Source organism: Mesoplodon mirus (assembly GCF_964341445.2).
Source record: "Mesoplodon mirus genome assembly, chromosome: 1".
Taxonomy (NCBI): domain Eukaryota; kingdom Metazoa; phylum Chordata; class Mammalia; order Artiodactyla; family Ziphiidae; genus Mesoplodon; species Mesoplodon mirus.
Window position 1 is genome coordinate 12,038,060 of NC_138976.1, and position 22,152 is coordinate 12,060,211.

The 22,152-nt window shown below is 37.0% G+C and overlaps 1 protein-coding gene across 4 annotated transcripts in view; it reads left to right on the plus strand.

Moving 5' to 3' along the window:
• Positions 1–309: 309 nt before the first annotated feature.
• The window catches only part of STRBP (spermatid perinuclear RNA binding protein), a 57,311-nt gene continuing 35,468 nt past the window's right edge, over positions 310–22,152 (plus strand). For 3 of the 4 annotated variants that reach the window (XM_082621364.1, XM_082621363.1, XM_082621365.1), the window contains exons 1-4: positions 310–402; positions 4,217–4,437; positions 9,126–9,291; positions 14,571–14,715. In XM_082621364.1, the coding sequence (XP_082477490.1) occupies positions 400–402; positions 4,217–4,437; positions 9,126–9,291; positions 14,571–14,715 (535 nt within the window). In that variant the 5' untranslated portion in view covers positions 310–399. Of the gene's footprint in view, positions 403–4,216; positions 4,438–9,125; positions 9,292–14,570; positions 14,716–22,152 lie in introns of those variants that run through there. The other variant, XM_082621366.1, reaches the window with a different exon arrangement.

The window sequence follows — 22,152 nt, forward strand, 5'->3', positions numbered from 1 at the left end:
AAGTCAGCCAGCTGCCACATTGTGGCTACCAGGAGGCTTATTTTTCTGGCGATACCTTAGGCTCTTGGGCCCAGGCCTTCAAAGGATGTATTAGTTTTTGTTTAAAATGAAGTAATTTTCCTCTAAAGATTGTTTCATTTTAGTCAATAACATGTTTATGGGTTCCGCACTCTGATATGAAACTAATTGTAAATAAGCATTTTTGAAACGTTGTTTTTCTTTTTCTCTTGCAGGTGTATTCTAGAGAACAAGTCTTCAAACACCTTTGCCGTATTGACTCTGAGCTGTCAGGGGACTCAGGCTTATGAGGAGGTACTGTCACAGAAAACAGTGTCTAGTGAAGACGACAAGAAAGAGGGAAAAGGATCGGAAGAAGAAGCTAAAATACTGTAGAAAACCATGGTAGGTTATTATTTATGTTTCCTTAATTTAGTTACCAAAGATTTCAGTTGCTTAAAGTTGGAACTGTTAACAGTGAGGGCAAGTGAAAAACAGTGGTGGTAATTTTTTGCTCTAGTGTATCAGCTAAAGATGGCATTCTACTATTTAAGCAAAGCAAATGAGTTCAGATTTATTACGAGCCCTTTAAACCACAAGATGGAGCCCCATGAGCCTGCAGGCCGTAAATTATTAAATACAAAGGAAGAAATGCTCATAAATAATATTTTCTAATAAAACTGGCATTAGCAAACTGATACAAATGGCTAAGGTGACCTTGAACTTGAAATTATGTAATTTTTCTCTAGCTTGCTACCTGAAACTCAGTTTTTTTCCCATGGAAATTAAAAATCCTGAACCAGTCCTTTAAGTGATGATATGAAGGGTTTGGAGTTTATAAAATGTGTGAGTATTTAACTCAAAAAGACACCTTTTTTCACATGCTTTTAATTTTAAAATAATAGGGTCAGGTGTTGAGTGTATTGGGGGCACTGAACTGAATATCATGGAAACCTTGCTTTTTGTGGAAAGTTAATACTTAAATTGAATTTGAGACGTTAGATGAGGTCATAACATCTGGTGCCTAACTTTTTAATTGGTAAAATGTGCTGAATATTTTTCTCCTCGTATTTTGGTTCTGGAGGATGCTGTGTGAATTTTTCCATAAGTGAGAAAAGGCTTAAAAAAGATGTTGTAAGTGAGGGAAAAAGCACAAAAATACTAATCATCAGTATGTTTGAAATATGTTGTTTAGCAAGTCTGATGGTATTTCTTTAAATGAGATTTGATTTTTATTTTATTTATTTATTTATTTATTTATTTATTTATTTATTTTATTATTTTTTTTTTTTGCGGTACGCGGGCCTCTCACTGCTGTGGCCTCTCCCGTTGCAGAGCACAGGCTCCGGACGCGCAGGCCCAGCTGCCATGGCTCACGGGCTTAGCTGCTTCGCGGCATGTGGGATCTTCCCGGACCGGGGCACGAACCCATGTCCCCTGCATCGGCAGGCGGACTCTCAACCACTGTGCCACCAGGGAAGCCCGAGATTTGATTTTTAAAAAATTTGTTTTAGAGGTTATAACTTAGTTGACTTACTCTTTTTTTTTTTTTTTAATAAATTTATTTATTTATTTTTGGGTGTGTTGGGTCTTCGTTTCTGTGTGAGGGCTTTCTAGTTGCGGCGAGCAGGGGCCACTCTTCATCGCGGTGCGCAGGCTTCTCACTGTCGTGGCCTCTCTTGCTGCGGAGCAAGGCTCCAGACACGCAGGCTCAGTATTTGTGGCTCACAGGCCTAGTTGCTCCTCGGCATGTGGGATCTTCCCAGACCAGGGCTCAAACCCATGTCCTCTGCATTGGCAAGCAGATTCTCAACCACTGCGCCACCAGGGAAGCCCAGTTGACTTACTCTTTAAAGAAGGAATTCTACTAATATTTTAGTTCTGGATGGTGGGGAAAAATGTTAACTTGGGATTTTCTCTGTCATTTACATTTATGGTGAGATGTGAAAAATGACACTGTAACTTGTGTTTCTTCCCATATGAATTATTTGCCTTTTCAGCTTATTTATCTACTATAGTCTTGATATTCTTAGAACTTAAAGAAATGCTTTATATGTATTACTTGTCATAGTTGATGAAAATTCCTTTCCTAGTTTATTCATTTTAAATGTAGCTTTAGATGTCTGGTGTAGAAATTTTGTGTTTACGTAGTTTAATTGGTCAGTAGGTGTTTTCCAGTTTCTCCTGTTCCTTTGCCTTAGATCTCAGGTTTGAAAGAGAACTTTCTGTTTCTGCATAGTTCTTCCAATTAATTTTTTAATACTTAAAATCAATATGGAGTTTATTTGGGTAAATAAGGTAGCTTTATTTTTTGGGGGTGGTAATACCATTCATTCAGTTCTTTCATCACTGTTTCATGATGCTTGTCCTATCACATCCAGTAGATTCTTGGATTTAACATTGGCAGTTTTATGTTTTTTGTGAGAGAAAGGCCAAAGGTTTGTGTTAGGTAGCAGTATGTAATTTTCCTAAGGTGTGGCCAGTGTGCAGGACTGAGTAACTTAATTTAGTAACTTAGTAACTCATCATAAAACTAAATGACAGAGAAAATCTCAAGTTAACATTTTTCCCCCACCATCCAGAACTAAAATATTAGTGGAATTTTTTTTTTAAAGAGCAAGTTAACTATCAATAAGTTATAATCCCTAGAACAACCTAGCATCTCCAATTTGTTACATGGCTCTTTTGTTTTCTTGTTAACTTATTTTGGGATATATAAGTAAATCTCATGAAGTGGTTAAAAAGTTTTTTTCTTTGTAGCAGAAGACTTCTCCAGTTGGAAAACTGGTCATGGACTTTGAGAGCAAGAAAGAAATCTAGACAGAGATGGCTTTTATCGAGAAAAAAAGAAAGCTTCATGATTGATTTAGTAACTTTTATTATGTAATAATTGAGGGTTTCAAAGGATTACTTACCTTTTTAGTTATAGCTTGCTTCATTTTGTAGGTGACAATGATACTGTAGTATTAATTTACTAGTGTCCAAATTAATCTGATTTTAAAACATTGACATTGAAACAAAAACAAAAGAGACAAGACTGATAAAGCATTGCAAATATATTATTTTGCAGTAAAGACTTTAAAACAAAATATTTACTGTCTGCTAGCATACATAATTTCATGTAAGTTAGGGCACTGTAGCCACCCTTCAAGTCAAATACTTTTGGCTTTATGGAAACTCACCAAGTTTTCCTTGTTCATTTTGCCCTGTACTGGTACAAGTGTCTTTATGGTATTTGTAAATTTGGAAATATTCAAAGGTTTTTGGATGTGTGACTCATGAGTGTGAAGGATCTACTCTATTAAATTTTCATGAAATTCATTCTGTTTCTAGGCTGTAATCTGTTCCACTGATTTTTGGGCCAGCATGTCATTTTAATTATTGCTTTTAACATTTTTGATATTTTATTTTAGCATAATAGTACCACCCATCCACCTTTGTAGAACAGTTCTTGATACACTTATGACTTCCCTCCCCCCACCCAAAATGAGCTTTAAAATTATTTTTGTTGAGTATTAAAGTAAATCTATCTTGAGGGGATTTTGATTGAGAATGTGAATACATTTGTAAATTAGTTTGGAAAATTAATTCTTTTGCAATATTTATTTTCCCCATTCTGGAATTTGGAATATCTCCTACTAATCTATTTAAAAAATTAAAGCTTCCCACCAAAGTTTGAATGCCAAATAATAAATAATATTCTAATGTGGTCCATAGTTTTACTATCTTGTTCACATATAACTTTGTATTTTGTGTTATTACTATATTACAAAATCTCAATTTTTCTAGATGCAGAAGTGTCCAGGAGTTTGGAAAGGAGTGACTGGGTATCATGAGTCACCCATATGCATTTCTAGATACTCTGTCGAAGCAGGAAGTATCTTGTTTCTTGCAGATGATGTGTGATATGGATGACCTTTTTTGACATGGTATTGAAAACACATAGACTGAGCTAAAATGTGGCATATACATAATACTGAATGTAACTTGGGTGAACTCTTCCAAAATATGAATGAAAGATCTCTAATTTTCTGGTGTGGAGTTTGGCAGGATGGGGTTTTACTTCCTTTCTTCAGCAGTTTTTCATTGTCTCAGTGTTAACTGTTTCACAACAGTTTGACAATTAATGCTATGACTTGACTTAAATATATTTGTAAGTCATCCTTTTCAGGTAACATTTCTTTTATTGAAGTAATAGTTTCCTTTCATTTTCTGACAGAGATCTATTAGATCTTTTGCCAATGATGATCGCCATGTTATGGTGAAACATTCAACAATTTATCCATCTCCGGAGGAGCTTGAAGCTGTTCAGAATATGGTGTCTACTGTTGAGTGTGCTCTTAAACATGTCTCGGATTGGCTGGATGAAACAAATAAAGGCACAAAAGCAGAGGGTGAGACAGAAGTGAAGAAGGATGAGGCTGTAGACTCCTATTCCAAGTGAGTGTGACCTGACATTTGTAGTGCTGTCCTGTAATGCCCAGGGTCCCGTCCCACTGGGTTACATTTGCTATTTGGTGTTCTTTGGGTTCTCCCATTTATATGACTGTAAACAGGGAAGTAAATGTGGAATTTTTCTGAGTTAAATTTGCAGGGAAAGCAAGAAAGGAATAATGATTAGACCAGAAAAAGAAGATAGACCTGTTCAGGATGCCTTTTGAGGGAGCAAGCACCAAGCCCTTTTAAAAAAACTTCTCTTTTTTGGAGGTTATGCTATGTCATCTTTTTCATCTGTTGGTTCAGCCTCCTAAATTCAGAAATAAATAGTAGTGTTTTTGGTCTCTGGGAAAATCACAGAATGTCATTTTTGTCCGGTATTTAAAAATCCTGGTGTAGAAAGAGAGAGTGCAGGAGAACATACTCTAAAGGTTTTTATGACTGTATCTGCCTTGTTGATTTCCAGGATCCGGTACAGTATCTTGCGTATAGTAAATGCTCATTGGGTATTTGTGGAATGAATGAAGGCCTAATGGGAGCCAGATCCTTCAACAGTTACAGCACAGCATTCCCAGTGCTGCAACAACAGTAGGAGATTAATGAGATGAAGCTGAATGATAACTAGGAAACTGTTTACCTCGCTAAGCTTAGAGTTACTGTTTTGAGCAATGTCACTATGATTGGAATAATTGTATGGTTTACTTCGAAAAATGTAGCTCGTTTGACTCTATTGTATTAATAGGATTAAGAACATTACTTTGGCTGCAACTGGTAAATTGAGGATAGAAGTTACAGAATTTTTTCTCAGGCTTTCAATTTTAAATCTGTGATAAGTAGATAATAGGGGGAAAGTAGTAATAAATTGATATCTTTAACTGAATGATAGTGTAACCTTTCCATCTTCAGATGAAAGAAAATCAGTATCAGTGTTTAGCTGAAGAATGTATTTTCTTGACTTTGTTAGCTTTTTACAGGTAATATATACATTGTATCTGGTCAGGGACTTGTCAGCTAGAAGTTTCTTGGCAGTAATTCACTTTTTCTTGCATATGATGGCTTTAAAAAAGATACTGTCAAATTTGGGGGTTCATGGTAATTAGTAGTATCATCCAGTAATCTAGTCCAGTCCCAGTGCAAGTTAAATCCCAGTCCCTGTGCAAGTTAAATAGTCATGCACTCCTTGTTTATTGATTGACTGATGGGCCACGCTGTATGATTTTCGTGGTCTTAGTTCATGGACCAGGGATTGAACTCTGGCCATGGCAGTGAACATGCCGAGTCCTAACCACTGGACTGCCAGGGAGTTACCACATTACATATTTAAATTGCACATTGGAATGTGTTTATACCCTTTTAAAAACTTTTTTTTTATTGTGGTAAAATACATATAACATAAAATTTGCTATTTTTACTATTTCTAAGTGGAGTTTTATTTTTCAGTGAAGTTCAGGCCTTCTAAATACATCTTCTGTTTGCTGTCAAGGCTGAGCAGACCTTTGGAAAGTGCTCCAGTAGACTTTTGCTTAACTGGATCAGGTCACTGAGTTTTCAAGGTTTTTAAAGATAACATACTCCGTGCTTTGTTGGGATCTTTGAATGGAGTGCTCTGTGCACGCTATTGATTGTCTCTGTAAAGTGTTTCCAGTTTGTGAAACATTCCGGGGTTGAGCACTTGTGTATGGTTCTTTCCACGTGGTAGAACTCAAGGAGTGCAGAACGATTGTGTCCTTATTTTATATAAAACATAAGCAGGAACGGCGTCCAAGAACAGAGGTGTGTTCTGGTCATAGATAGGTGTTATGCTCCTGAAGTATGCTAAGCACTACAGAGGGCATAGAGATGGGGAAGGCTAGCTTATATTTACTAAGCACCTTCTATTGCCAGAGACTGTTAGGCAGCTTTTACCTGTGTGCTGTTATTTTACCTCTTTACAAGCTGACTCACAAGTCAAATAAATTGAATAAGTTCACACTATTTGTATTTTAGGAATATTAGCTTAATTTTAATTAGTTCCCTGTATCTGGGTCACTTACGTTATAATACGTCATATTCAAATTCATTATTAAAATTCAGAACTGAATTAGGACTTAGTTTCTCTGCTCAGTCATGCTGTCTTGTACATGGTAAGACCAAGTATATCATAATTATGATACAGAATTTAATAAGCAAGCTAATAATGGCTAGTTAAGAATATCTACCATTTATTGAGCGCCAGTTACTGTACCAGATTACTTTCCCATTATTTTACAACAAACCTGCTAGTCTCTATTATTGTTATCCCCCTTCTCCACCCCCATTTTACTTAAGAGATTTCCACTGCTTATGAAAAAACAGGAACTCAGAATCATTAACAAACTTTAACTTGCTTAAGGTCAGTGAATGAGTGTGTGTGGTGGAGTCAGGATTCACATTCAAGTCTGTCAGACTCCCGATCCAGTTTTCTTAGTGTCTTTACTTCACGTATCCGTGACAAAAATGTGAAAATACAGAGCAGGGAGAGACTACTATATGCTGGTTCGGGGGATTAGAAAAAACTTTATGAAGGAGGTAGCGTTTGCAGTAGGTCCAGAGGGTGAGTAGGGTTTTGTCAGGCAGTGGAAGTGGAAGAAGAAATAAATCTCAGCAAAGATCTAGGTGTGTGAAAGTATAGGGACTGTTTAAGGAATATTGAGCTATTGATATATGCCAGGCTCTGGGCTAAGTTCATTACTTACACTAATTAAATGACATTCTCAGTACCACTCTGAGGAAGGTATTATTTCTTTTTTACAAATGAGAAGGCAGGCTCAAAAGAGTCAAATAATTTGTAATTTGTCCAATGTCACACAGTAAGTGGCAGAGCTGGGATTCGAAGCAGGAGGTCATGCTGTCTCCTCAATTGCCTCCCAATATGCTCATGTCTAAGTGTTCAGTGGGATACCAGGAAAATAACAGGCAAAGTTCCATCCATGTGGTGCTTTTGGAAGACTGTTCTGGTTGCAACATACTGTATACATACAGTAGCTGAGATAGATGGTAGGGGTTAGTTTTATTAAGGCCAGTGGAGAGGAAGTTATTGAGGTGGTCTAGGTGAGAGGTAGTAAGAGCCTGAAAAGAAGCTAGTTTGAAGGCAGGGGTTCGAGGGTGATTACAGAGGGGGAATTTAAAAACTGTTACTAGATTTGGGAGAATGAGAAGATGAAAGAACAGGGATATAGAAGAAAAAAGAATCAAAGATGAGACTCTATTCTTAATATCAAATAATTCCATACTTGGTTCACTTCCTTCAAAATGCTTTTTCTTTCTTTCTATACTTGTACCACCCTTATAGTTTTTCATTGGTTTAACGTTTACTGAATCTCTAAGGAGTGTCAGGCACTGAACTGTGGCTGGGTTATTTATAACTTGCTGTCTTGTTTCCACTGCCACAATTTACTTCTCTCCCTTCTCCTTTCTCTAGTTCATTCCCCACTCTGCTGACTTGGGCCCAACGGCTGCTGATTCTTTGCCTCCAGCTAGAATGACCTTTTTTTCTATTTAACCAAATCAGGACTCTGCTGAAGTCACACTTGCAGGTTGCCTTGCTTGACCTCTCTAATTTTGACCTCTCTCTTTTCTGAAATTGGGAAGCAGCTGTAATTATATAAAGAACTTGAGTGTTACGGTCAGACCAACTTGAGTTTGAATCTCGGGCTTTGCCATTTTACTCTCTCTGTGAACTTGAGCAATTAATCACTTTTTCTGAGATTCGCATTCCTTGTCTTTCAAATGCAGGGCTCTCTTTGTAAGGTTTAATGGGATCTGTGGCACTCAGTTTATTCTCAGATGTCACCTTTCTCTTCCCTTTTAAGCAGGTTTTAAACAGCTTTTGTACTTAATCTGCAGTGTGAGCCTCAGGAGCAGGAGAGTTTGGAGCTCCTTTAGTATGTTTTCCAAACTCAAACAGTTCCTTGCTTGTTGAATGACCGCTCAGTTTAGTTACATTTTCACTTGTGATTGAGGGAAATGAACCAATAAGAAACTTTTGGTATTAAAATCAAGGATAGATGTTAACAGTATTCTTACGCACCATTCATGACTTGATGTTCTTTGAATGTTTGTTCTTTTAGCTACCACTGGATATGGAATGCCTGTGTTGGCAGATCATCTTTGGGTTCCTCAGCTCTTTACTTTTATCACATTATTCTGCTTTCCCCAGAAACGTTTATGGATTCCTAGAATGCTACAGCTAGAAGGGATGAGCTAAGGCTTATCTAGCGGATAGCCATTTTACAGTTACATATACTGAGCCAGCAGGCACCATTAGGAGTAGAGTTCAGGTCTTTTAATTTCCACCCTGATGCTCTTTCTTAGTTACCACGGTGTTCATGTTTCTCACAGTTCTTTAATTACTTAATTAAAAGACAGAAGAAGGAAATTAGAAAAATTGAAAAGATACTTAAGGGGGAGATACAGTATATTTGGATTTTCCTAAGCAATATAGATTTAATAAAGTATTGAAAGATCTATAGTCTGAAATATTCTCCCTATTGGTTCTTTGTGGTAGATAGTTTATGAGCCTTAAATCTGAGACGTACTTTTGTGGAATTTTGGATATTTGGATTTATGTTCTCCCTTATCCATTCATATGGATAGCCAGAAAGCCAAGTGATGATGAAGTTATAGTTTGGGAAATAGGTTGTGAAAGTAATCATTCAGACTTTTATTTTTAGGGATCAAGGTGGTCGGACATTATGTGGTGTAATGAGGATTGGCCTGGTTGCAAAAGGCTTGCTGATTAAAGATGATATGGACTTGGAGCTGGTTTTAATGTGCAAAGACAAACCCACAGAGACCCTGTTAAATACAGTCAAAGATAATCTTCCTATTCAGATTCAGGTGAGTACAGTTTAATTGTACCTCTAGGAGAATTTGTAAAAAGGTAAAAATAGGTAGTGACCTTGATAAATTTAATAAGAAATTGGTAATAGTAAAGGGTAGGTACAGACAAAAGGAATACTGCTACTCTGGGTCAGTGACTCATCCATCACATCTAAGGCAAACTTCTGGTGATTAGTATTCAGGATATATTTACCAAATGGCTCTTAAAGTACAGTCTTAAATTTTTCAGATATGTCTTGCTGACAGTCTTCATGTTTTCCAGACTAGGTCTCTCAGCATTGTAAAACTCTTAGAAAGGTTGGTATAATGCAGAAAAGAATTGAAAGATCAAAAAGAGCCTAGACAACTGGAGACTTCCATAGATGATAATTTTTTAAATTGAAGACTGTTAATTTAACTTCACTCACTCATTCTGTTAATGGAAAGTCGCTATTAATTCCTTGTTTCCAAACCTTTTTCACATTGAGATGCATTTAGAAAATTTTAATGTTGGCATGCTTCCTGGAGGATGCTACTGGAGGCTGAGGGCTCCTCAGGGCTGAAGTCAACTGGTTCGTCTGGGGCTGTGGTCACCTTAGGACCTGCTCTGCCAGCCTGCTCCAAGGGCTAGTTGCATCACTAACTGGGAAACAATGATCACCTTTCAATTTCAGATGTGTTATCTGTGGTATAATTAGATTATAGCTTTTTGATGATTTCATGTCAGTTAGTCCTTACATCCATGTCACATAAATAGATACCAGTATACAAGGTCAAACTGTTGAGTTGTTGAATGCTCTCTTTTTTTGTTGTTGGTTTCCTGTATTTGTATTTCTTCTAAAGAGACTTTTCCCCCCCAAGTAATATGAATTCTAAATTTGTTTTTATTAGCTTTGTTACTGGATCATTTTCTTTCATATTCACCAACTGATCTTCAAAACCATCTTCCTGATTTTTTAATCTACCGTTCCTGACACTCAAATTTGTGTTACTTGTTGACACATTCTCCTGTATTAACTTCTGGAGCACTGTTTTGTTTTTTTTTGTTTGTTTGTTTGGTTGGTTTTTTTTTTTGCGGTACGCAGGCCTCTCACTGTTGTGGCCTCTCCTGTTGCAGAGCACAGGCTCCGGATGCACAGGCTTAGCGGCCATGGCTCACGGGCTTAGCCGCTCCGCGGCACGTGGGATCTTCCTGGACCGGGGCACGAACCCGCGTCCCCTGCATCGGCAGGTAGACTCTCAACCACTGCACCACCAGGGAAGCCCTGGAGCACTGTTTTATTTTATCATTTTTAGATCTTAAGGTTTTCTAAGTGACTGAGCAAACATTTGGCTTTTCCATTTTCAATTCTGATTGAAGAAAGGTTTCTGTTCTTTCAAGGGTTAAATTCATTTCTTTTAAAAAATTATTTTAAATCCTTATGTGATCATTTGGGGAGGGAGAGTGGTAAGCAACATGGAGTACAATAAAGCTTTAAGAAATGGAAAGCTCAGTAACGGGTTTCTGAATAACTATACTTTTTGTTATCAGAACGTTAACAAAATTCATCTTTTTTCCATTATTTTTTATATTGTTTTAAAATTTAATCTTTATTTCTGCTTTTATTGTAGTGAACATTGTTACTCTTAGATCTGTGCTAAAGCAGTGATGAAAGGGTTGGACATAGAGGCTTTTCCAACCATCTCACCCCCTTTTCTGTTCCCCTTAGTGAGTCCTGTTTATGAGAGTGGTCATGTTTTCAGGTATGTCAGGATGGAAAAAGGGTTGAGAACCATTGCACTAAGAAACTGAAGTTCTTCTACCATATGACCCAGCAATCCCACTACTGGGCATATACCCTGAGAAAACCATAATTCAAAAAGAGACATGTACCAAAATGTTCATAGCAGCCCTATTTACAATAGCCCGGAGATGGAAACAACCTAAGTGTCCATCATCGGATGAATGGATAAAGAAGATGTGGCACATATATACAATGGAATATTACTCAGCCATAAAAAGAAATGAAATTGAGCTATTTGTAATGAGGTGGATAGACCTAGAGTCTGTCATACAGAGTGAAGTAAGTCAGAAAGAGAAAGACAAATACTGTATGCTAACACATATATATGGAATTTAAGAAAAAAAAAATGTCATGAAGAACATAGGGGTAAGACAGGAATAAAGACACAGACCTACTAGAGAATGGACTTGAGGATATGGGGAGGGGGAAGGGTAAGCTGTGACAAAGTGAAAGAGCGGCATGGACATATATACACTACCAAACGTGAGGTAGATAGCTAGTGGGAAGCAGCCGCATAGCACAGGGAGATCAGCTCGGTACTTTGTGACCGCCTGGAGGGGTGGGATAGGGAGGGTGGGAGGGAGACGCAAAAGGGAGGGGATATGGAAACATATGTATATGTATAACTGATTAAATTTGTTATAAAGCAAAAAAATAAAATAAAATAAATTAAAAAAAAAAAAAAAAAAAAAAAAAAAAAAGAAACTGAAGTTCTTATCCTGACGATCTGTCATATTTCTTGAGTATTGAAGATAGAGGAGATTGGAGCTTCAGTTGCATTAATAGAACTTTCTCTGTGTAGATCACAACTGTGTGAACTCTGCATTTTCTCTCCTGAGTGAGGGTCTTTATTTCTGGGCACCACAGTTTTAAAATGTTCTTGTCGAGTTAGCAGGTGTTCAAGGGAGGGACCCAGGAGAGAGTGTGGGCTGTGTAAACTGTTTCAAAGTTGAAGAGAGGAGGGCTTTTTAGCCTAGAGAAGCCGAAAAAAGACACAAATATCTTTAGATCTTTGAAGAGCTTCTTGGAAAAGGTAAAAGTGGCCTGAACTCTTAAGACCAGTGGTGGACATTATAAGAAACAACAGAAACTAATACAGCATTGTGAAGCAATTATACTCCAATTAAGATGTATTAAAAAAATTTTTTTTTTTAAAAACTGCTGGGAAAAAAAAAAAAAGAAACATATTTGAATTTAACATAGCCAATAGAGTTATCCGGCAGTGAAACCGGCTGCTTTGTGTGATGGTTAGATCCATGACCATAAGTGTTTGGGTAAAGGTACCCAAATAAAATGGGGATGTAATTGTACACCCATTTTATATTAAATTGTATACATGTACACACATATATACACCCACATATGTACACATAAGGACAGACATAGTTTTATTACTAATAATATTTCAGAAAATCATTTTAAATGTGATTTTTACCTTTAAAAATCACTACCTCCCCCTTGTTTTCTTGGTGTTTATTTGGAAAACCAGTCTCTGATATGATATGATCTTATTTTCTTGTGAATTAAAAATCTTTTTCTTGAGCACTTATTATAGCAAAACTTTCAGTTATCAAAGTACCTTAATTAATTGGGGTTGTACCATACCTTTTCTCTACATACTCTTTTCTAGGGTGATTTTAGTACTTCCTTGAGCAAGGGGAGAAGGATGACCAAAACCAGAATCACTTAGAATTAGTCTAGCCCAAAACTCATACCATATGTTTATTACTTTGGATGTGTCTTATGGTGATCTGCGTGTGTAATTTTTTTAAAGACATATACATGATATATTTTATATTTTTATTTATTTTATTATTTATAATATTTATTTTTTATTTTATTTTTATTTTTTAAAATTTTATCATTTAAAATATTTTATCTATCTATCTATCTGGCTGTGTCAGGTCTTAGTTGTGGTGTGCGGGCTCTTCATTGTGTCACGTGGGCTTCTCTAGTTGTGGCGCATGGGCTCAGTAGTTGCAGCACGTGGGCTCTCTAGTTGTGGCACATGGGCTCAGTAGTTGTGGTGTGTGGACTCTCTAGTTGTGGCGTGCAGGCTCTAGAGCGTACAGGCTTAGTTGCCCCGCGGTATGTGGGATCTTAGTTCCCCGACCAGGGATCGAACCTGCGTCCCCTGCATTGGAAGGTGGATTCTTAATCACTGGACCATTGAAATTTAGTTTCAATTTCAAACTAAATAGAAAAATTTAGTTTGCTTTTTCTCTGAGACATCTTTAATGCTCTTATAGTGGTAAAATGAATGTGAGCAGTTTTCTGCTTTTTCTCTATATTCTAGTTTTGGTTTTTCTAGCCACTGTGTGGCTTTTCCCTTCCTTGGTTTCCTCTGTTCAAAATTAAGGTAATGAATTTTCTATTTTCTGTCTTTTTTGGGATGTTTAATGGTAAATGCTGTTTTTATATAAATGTCTTTGAGTTCCTTCAGTGCTCAGTGATGAGCAGAGACCCAGGAGTGTTTCCATTCAGCTATTTATGTCAGATAATAGATACTAAATTTCACCACCAAGAACGGCCCTGCACAACTTACTAAACTATTAACTTTAATGATACGTTAAATATAACTTAATATATGATTCTAATTGGTGATTATTTTTTGTATGTGTATAATTGTATGTTAAAAGAAGCAACGTACATTTCCCTGTGGATGTCAGATGACTTGCCCTGAAGAAGATCTCACTTGAATGATCTCTGAGACCTGTTGTTAGGAAGTTAGTTACTTGTTTATATTAGCTTTTTTGCTGATGAGTGACTGTGCAGAGATCCTTTTTCATTCAATCTTACTTGATTTTCTTTAAAAATCTACATAATCTTATATAAAAACCTATCTAATCTTATAAGTTCTTAGCAAGTAGGAGTTCCTGTTTACGCTGTCCTATCAAAAAGTTACTGGTTTAGAGCAGCGGTCCCCAACCTTTTTGGCACCAAGGACCTGTTGTGTGGAAGACAGTTTTTCCATAGGGGTGCATGGAGGGGAATGGTTTAGGCAGTAATGTGAGCGATGGGGGGAGCAGATGAAGCTTCCCTTGCTTGCCCGCCGCTTACCTCCTGCTGTACGGCCTGGTTCTTAACAGGCCACGGACTGGTACAGAGGAACAATTATAGAATAATAAACTGCTGGGAATGCTCTCTCAACTGGGGGTTTATTATTCTATAATTGTCCTCTGTAATAATTTCAAGAACAATAATTTACCTTTTCTCATATAATGATGCTTTTGGTAACTTTCAAATATTAGAAAGAATGGTTTTAAATGTTGTTTAATAATTGTATAGATGATTGACATTGTGGTTGCTATTTGAGGGATGGAGAAAGAGGATTTGCTGGTAAGTTGCGAGGAGAGAAAAATGTTACCTCTACACTAAAGAACTAGTTAAAGACTATTTGCTCTTTTAGCACAGTAATACTAATCGTTAATAACATTTAAGAACTAACGGGCAATCATTCATTTTTTGAAATTTTAATTAATTGGGTATTTTTGAAATCTCTGTGACTTTCAGAAACTCACAGAAGAGAAATATCAAGTGGAACAATGTGTAGATGAGGCATCTATTATAATTCGGAATACAAAAGAACCCACGCTAACTTTGAAGGTGATACTTACTTCCCCTCTAATTAGGGACGAATTGGAGAAGAAGGACGGAGGTACACATGTGTATATATATATATATATAGATAGATAGATAGATGTATATATATAAATATATATTTGTTTTGTTCACATAAGCACTCTCTTGAATGCTATGTTAATTATGTTTTATGGATTTAAGAAATACCTGTCTTCACTTGTTTTACGCCACTTATAGTATTTTAAGCAACTTTATTTGCACAATCACTGTATTTTGCAAAAATGTTTATATTGGAAATATAAGATACGTTAATTCAAAAACCTGTGCTTATCCTGTTGGTCTTAAATCCACTTTAATTTTTATTCTGTTTTGGTGTTCTGTTTTACTTTGTCTAGTATTGCAGTGCTATTGGTATCAGCCAACCTATTCTGTGTGGCTTGGTTATTAGGTCTGATTTTAGGGTTAAATGTGGTTCAAAACAGTATTATTTTCAAATGTACTCACTTATTGTGTCAAGTTACTCATTTACACATCGCTCTTGACTTCTAATAACTATATAACCTTTTAAGAATTATGCTTTGTCTAATTGCCTAAGTATAAATGTTTTATAATGTAAGAGATATAAATTGGGGGACTGATTTTTTTTTAAATAAATAATCTTTAGTAAATTTCTTTTCTAGGAGGTTTGTGATCCTGTTAACGTTTAAAATTTTATATATGTGGGAATCATGCTTTAAACTAACTTTCTTCTGAAGTTAAAAAGAATTTCTGCGTAGCAATGCCATCATATAAAAGAGTGATAAATCTCTTCAGTTTTGAGAAGTAATGACGGAGCTGGGTTTCTTTTTTGATATTTTTATCCTTTCACATTAGCTTGTTACTGCCTCTCAGTCCTGTCCCTAGAAACTTGCCATGTGATATTTCCCGTGTGTCAGACCTTTGACCAACTGGCCCCTCCCTATCATGACAATTTAGAGGCAATGTGGCCTAACTGGACTAACGGGGGGGATGACTCCCTGTTGCTGTTTTTTCATCACTAGACATTCAGCAAGTTCCATTGCTTACTCCCCTACCTGAAATACCAGTGCAGCAAGAAGTATTGGTCAGTGTCTTAATTTATTTCAAGTTGATGATAAAGGAAGAAAAAGACACATTTACCAGAGATGTTAGAATTTCGAGTTTTGGCAGACGTGACTCAGGATTTCTTAAAGTAAAAGTGATAGACTCCTTTTGTAAAAAGTCTTCTGGGGTAACTAAAATCAGCTATACCATACCCGACGGATATAAACTAGACACATTTATGAGTCATAGTTTAAAATTAAAATGCATCCAATCTATAATTAGGTTTATGCCTGTACTTTTTTTTTTGGCTGCATATAGTATCTCTAACACCTCTGAAGAACCAATCTTAAATGGCTTAATTTCTTTAACAGCTTTACAGTTCACCATTAACTGTAGAACTATAAAATGATTTCTGAAGTATCAAGATAATTCTGTTAATTCTGGTAAGCTGTGTTCTCTTGACCCTCTAGTGTAAAACTAACCATTTCTAAGTATAGTTATAATTATAGATATTATTAAAAATTCTTTGAGTATAGAGAGATGAAAGAAGATTGAAGTTGCCAAAGGCTAGATTTGTCTAGATTTGAAATTGCCAAAGACTAGATAATGTTTGCTTGTAGCAGTAGACATCCCTTCCATTACTTTAAAAGTATCGAGAATATCAGGCTTCTTTTTCCCCATGGCTTTGTGCACTTACATGGGATTTTATCAGTTTTCAGTGATGCCCTTAAGCTTAGTCTGTTGCCTTTATAACTTTATGTTCAGAGAACCTGAAAACAGATTCTTAGAATATTGCACCCTTACTAGAAGACTAGTTATTACAGAATGGAATTTGTAGGAGAGTAGGAGAGTTATAGTCTATTCAGGGAGTTTGGGTTACTAAAGGATCCCAAGACCTGTTTATAATATGAATCTCATCAGGTGATGTTAGCATAATTGTGTGGGATCAGGTAAGATGAAAGAATCAGCTTGGATCTAATGTTTTACATGTTACTTCCTCTCCTTTTAAATGGCAGAAAGATTTGCTTTGCCGTTTTCCCTAACCTCACTGCCCTGTTGACTCACTTGTTATCTCTTATAATTTGCTCATTTTGTCTAATTTGGACTTTGTCAAAGTTTTGGGTTTTTTTAAATTTTTAATTTATTTTTGGCTGCGTTGGGTTTTTGTTGCTGCGCGTGGGCTTTCTTTAGTTGTGGCAAGTGGGGGCTACTCTTCATTGCGGTGCGCGGGCTTCTCATTGCAGTGGCTTCTCTTGTTGCAGAGCACAGTCTCTAGGCGCACGGGCTTCAGCAGTTGCAGCACGCGGGCTCAGTAGTTGCAGCACATGGGCTCAGTAGTTGCAGCACGCAGGCTCTAGGGTGTGCGGGATTCGGTAGTGGTGGCTCGCGGGCTCTAGAGCGCAGGCTCAGTAGTTGTGGCACGGGCTTAGTAGCTCCCCAGCATGTGGGATTTTCCTGGACCAGGGATCGAACCCGTGTCCCCTGCATTGGCAGGCGGATTCTTAACCACTGCGCCACCGGGGAAGTCCCTGTCAGAGGTTTTTGATCTGCACTAGCAGTTTTTTGTATTCCTGGGCAACTTTGAGGATCCAGTATAACTAAGCATTTGAGACCTGGGCTATACAATTCTGTAGGATTTGTTTGATCACACCAGATGGCTCCTCTCGCCTTGATGCAGTTCTTTTCAGCTGCATGGGGTGAAAGCACAAGATTCATTTGGGTTCCAGGAATTTCTAAGTTTAAGAGAGATCTCTTTAAAAAAATCTGCACTCATTTTCTTTCTCAGAGTTAAAAAAAATAGGCATTGTAACTTTTTGGGAGACATTTTCCTATAGAATTTCAATTTCTCCCCTCCAACAAAACAGACAGGCTGTTCACAATACATACCTTATGTCTTTCTCTTCCCTCTCTTCACTTGCCACATATTTGGGTAAAATGAAAAAAGGGGAAAAAAGTCTGAGAGCAGGCAGAACTGGAGGACTGGGGCAGGTGAAGAGCATCACACTTACCTCCTCAGGGTTGTCTCTGCAGAAGTGGATCTATCTAACTGCTCGTTTCACATCACTGTTTAGATTTTCAGTGGCCAGAGTACATAGTGAATCTCTTTGGTATGGTTTACTGTTTCACAGGTCAGAGTTCTCTGGTGCCGTCAGTCTTTTTTCCATATTCTAACCCTTTACTTGAAGGCCCTGTAGAATAACCATTCCCCATAACTACATGCTTCCTGCTAAAGAAGGCAAGGGGGAAAAGCACAGGCCTTGGTGCCTGGCAGCCAAGTGTTTGATTCTTAACTCCATTAACTATTACTCTGTGACCTTGGACAGGTTTCTTTATTTTAAAATGTGGATAGTGAATACTTTAGAAAGTTGTTTCATGAGAGAATTTATGTAATGTAACCTGTATGATACTCAGCACAAAGTGATTGCTTAGTAAATAGTAGTAGTTACTCAGCTTACTAAAAAATGTCACAGCACAAACTCATCTACTCAAAATGCCTTGAGTTCACAGTGAGAATAATGTGTACATGATAGGTCTGAAGAAGTGACTGTAAACACAGTTAAACTCATAAATAGCCATTGAAGTGTAGTATTGGAATCAGTACACTGTATTTGCTGCAGTGCTAATAATGAGCTGTCTTACTATAAAGTTTATGATTCATTGAGACAGGTATCTTTTTCCCTACCTCTGTCCTTTATCCCTAGCACCTGGAGTGGTACCTGATACTTAGTAGGCAATCGAAAGAAAATCTGTTACATGCATTTTTGTAGCTAGCATATTATCTGATCAAATAGAACTGTCTGGTATGCAAGAAGCATTAACAGTGGACATCTCAGAATTCAAGTAATATATATTGAAGATTTAGCTTTGTTAAGGTATTTTATAACTTAACTGTGTTATAAGCACTTTCTCATATATGATTTATTTGAACCCTCACAACAGTTCTATGAGGTAGATAATTGTCCTGTTGTATAAATGAAGAAAGTCTCACGTTTTACCCATCTCCTCTGACTCTTAAGTCCAGTTACTGTCTAGGATGATCATAGGAGCATCTTAGCTGATTTAGTTATTCTGAGCATCACACAGTCTAAGCTTCTTTTGGTGCTTGTGATTTTAAACCAGAAGTATATTTGCTATGAGGCTGATAAATCCAGCTGCTTATTGTATTTACAGTGCAATTTGAAACCAGGTGGATAGGGAAACTACAGAGGCACTTGTGGCTAAGGCTAAGATAAACCGCAGCCCTCAGTATGAAGGTAGATTCTCAGGGATCCACAGAGAAGTTACCCAAGAGTCCCTTTTCCGTATTGGTGCCAGTGTGAACTTCTGATGCTTTTTTGGCAGAAGTTCGCTAGCATGAGTCCTGCTAGGTGGAAGACCAGTCCAGAGATCACAACTAGGATTTATAACAATGCTGCAGGCTTTATTTTCCTGCCTTCTCCAGCTGCTAGACCTACATTATCCAGTGCAAACCTGTAGCCACTATCTTTCCAGTGGCCCACTGCCTACTGAGGCACTGAAGAAAAGTGGTATCTAGTGAGTGATGTTTCCACCATAAATTAGGAGAACAGTGCTCTGTTTTACCTTAGTGCTACATTTACCTGTTCACATTATTGTGGCCTGAGATTTCACATGGGCAGTGACTTGAAGCATAATGTCTGCTCTCCGCAAAGCCTCAAGGAATTGGGAGAAGGGACTGCCTGGGTATCTTCAGGCTACCCTGGAAATGCTGTCAGCGTGAACTCAGTAGCTCAGCTTCATTCAGCTTCATTCCAACTTTGAAATGTTAAGGAGGCCTTCGTGATAACCCAGCTTGGTTATTTTACCTTTGAAGAGCCCAGGTTCCAGGCACATAAATCCTATTTAACACAGTCATGTTCTGGCTTTTCCCCACCCCATCTCCAGGCTAGTGTTTTTGTGAACGGACAAAGAGTTAGCTTGCATGTAAGGGATGGAGGGAAACTAACCAGCGTTTCCTGCCATACGGTGTGTTTCTGGTCACTGACCTAACCTCTAACCAAATAAATGAAGTTAGGCATGATAGACTTTTCTTTTCAGTGCTTCCATTGTTTAGAATGTTTTATGTACCTTCATGCCCTGATACCAGGTTACTGAGCAGTGAAGTTTTTAAAAAACTGTTTTCTTTGCTTTTGTCATTTTTGTTGCCATCCCCTATCTGTTTTACTGGTCACTGTAGGAAAAAATGAAATGGCTCACAGTTCCATTGTTTCTAAGTAAAAGACTCCAAGATGCCTTTTTATCAGAAAAGCTTTGCTTCCCCGCAAAATTGAAACACCTATGGTAAAGTTCACACAGAAATGTTAAACTTGAGGTTCTTCTTTGAGAAGTAGCAGTGTTTTTCCAGCAACAATTCTGTGATTGCCACATTAAGTAAGTTATTTTTTTTTAATGACTGAAAATATAAAAAACTGTATGTAATGAATTATATAAAGGAAATAGGCAAGCAGGGCTTATAAGTAGCACTGCGGTGCCATATAAATTTATATAGTTTTAAAATAAGAAACTTTGAAGAAGATAAAATGAGATAAATGATTACATCTCCTCTGCTGTTCCCCACCTCATGAATATTGAAACATTTTGGATCTTTTGACTTTTTGACTGTCAGAGCATGAAGAAAAGAAACATGCCCATTGTGATGGTGATATAAAAAGGAATCCGGTGGAAGTCTTCTGTTCACTGCCTGTCCCTTTCACCTCTTTTTAGTAGAATCTGCTGCCTCCAAATGTTGACTGTCTGTAGCAAGCAGATGTCAGTATTTTTATTTTTATTTTTTAATAAGAATTAACGGATATAATCTGACTTTGGGAATGAAAGAATTTGTCTAAATATTTTTGCCATTAAATAAAAATGTCTCTGAGGTGATGAGCAGATGTTAATTACAAGCTCTGTTCACTGGACAAAAGTATCAGAAAGTTCAAAAAGAGTTGTTTTGCCTTGTCTTTTCCTATCCAAACTTCCTCTGACTCACTCCCCTCTTCCATTGACCCTCCGCTTCCAAATACTCCTACTTGATACAATGATAGAATAAAACTTAGTTTAACTTAAATATTGAAGTCCTAAAAAATAAGCACGGTCCATACCTTTTCTTGGGATTACATTATTTAGCAGTCAGTCAACCTTTGTCATGTCTAACTTTTAAGAGATTCTAATGGTTCATTTACAGTAGTTTGTGCTACCTTGTACGTGAGCTTTACACAGAAGCTTGTATTGACCACAGTTAAACATTTTCACATATAAACATGAAAATGAGTGAGTTGTATGCTTTGTGTCATTAAAAAGACATAATTAAGCAAGGCCAGGAACTAGATCACCTATGAAATAAGTACCCATAGTATGTTTGCTTATGTTTATAAATAAAAACATATTAACAGTTCTTTTTGAGGCTTTCCATTTTATGAGTAAAAAGGGGTGATGAAATGAGACCCTGTGTTTTGAATTTGTTGGCAGAGATTAATGTGAAACAATGCAAGTATCTGCTGTAGAGCTCGCCTGGTCAAAAAATAAGTGTGTAGCACTTCAGCCTTTACATGTTGCAGCCAATAAGGAAAGCCCACATAGACATGCTGCTGAGTTTGTGACTATCATGATTATACCAGGAAGGAGTGTTGGTGGACTTGCTAAGAGAGTTCTTAAAAGAGGATGGTGAATATGACTTAATTGGATTAGTCAAAGAATTGTTCTCCAAGAAACATTTGTATGTTGTATGCATTTAAGTAATGCACCAAGTCTTCAAAAGTTAAAAAACCCACTTCCTAGTGGCTTAGAGGAAATAAATTTGGCTGTCTAAACGTGGATTTAGTAGCTTGTGACATCTTCTCGAATATGGATATTTGTCACTAATCACACATTTGAGTTCTTAATTTTGCTGCTCTGGGCCATCTAATCCAACTTTGAAATGTTAAGGCAAGTCAAATAGTTGTACTTAGATAGTATTCTTTGCTGCTTTTTGAAAAAAAGCTATGTAAAACTTGAAGTGTATTTCAGTGTTTTTCATATTTGTAGTTTTAATAATTTTGGTTTAGAAAAGAAATAATTAGAAAACTCCAAGGTAACTGGCAGAGTTCTCATCAGTGGGGTAAAGTTTCTGTTAATGGTTATCTTATTGGATGAGTTTATTCAGTTGTGAAAAAATAAAATTGCCATGCTCAGTGTATTCTTAGTATATCTCAAATTGATGACCTAAGAGAGCCCTAATTTTCCTTAAGAATTGATTAGTGATTAAAATCCCTTCTGTAGTGAAAAATTGTTATTGCTAGTGGTCCCAGATTTCCACTCTTTGTCCCCTGCCAAAGGAAAAAGTGCTATGTACCTATTTTGTGCCCTGTGATGTTACATACATGCTTAATAAGATCCCAGATTGTATGTAGCAGTGGTCATTGATTTGTTTACTGAACGAATGCCTTTGTGCTCCTGTTGTACTTGTGTGCAGAAT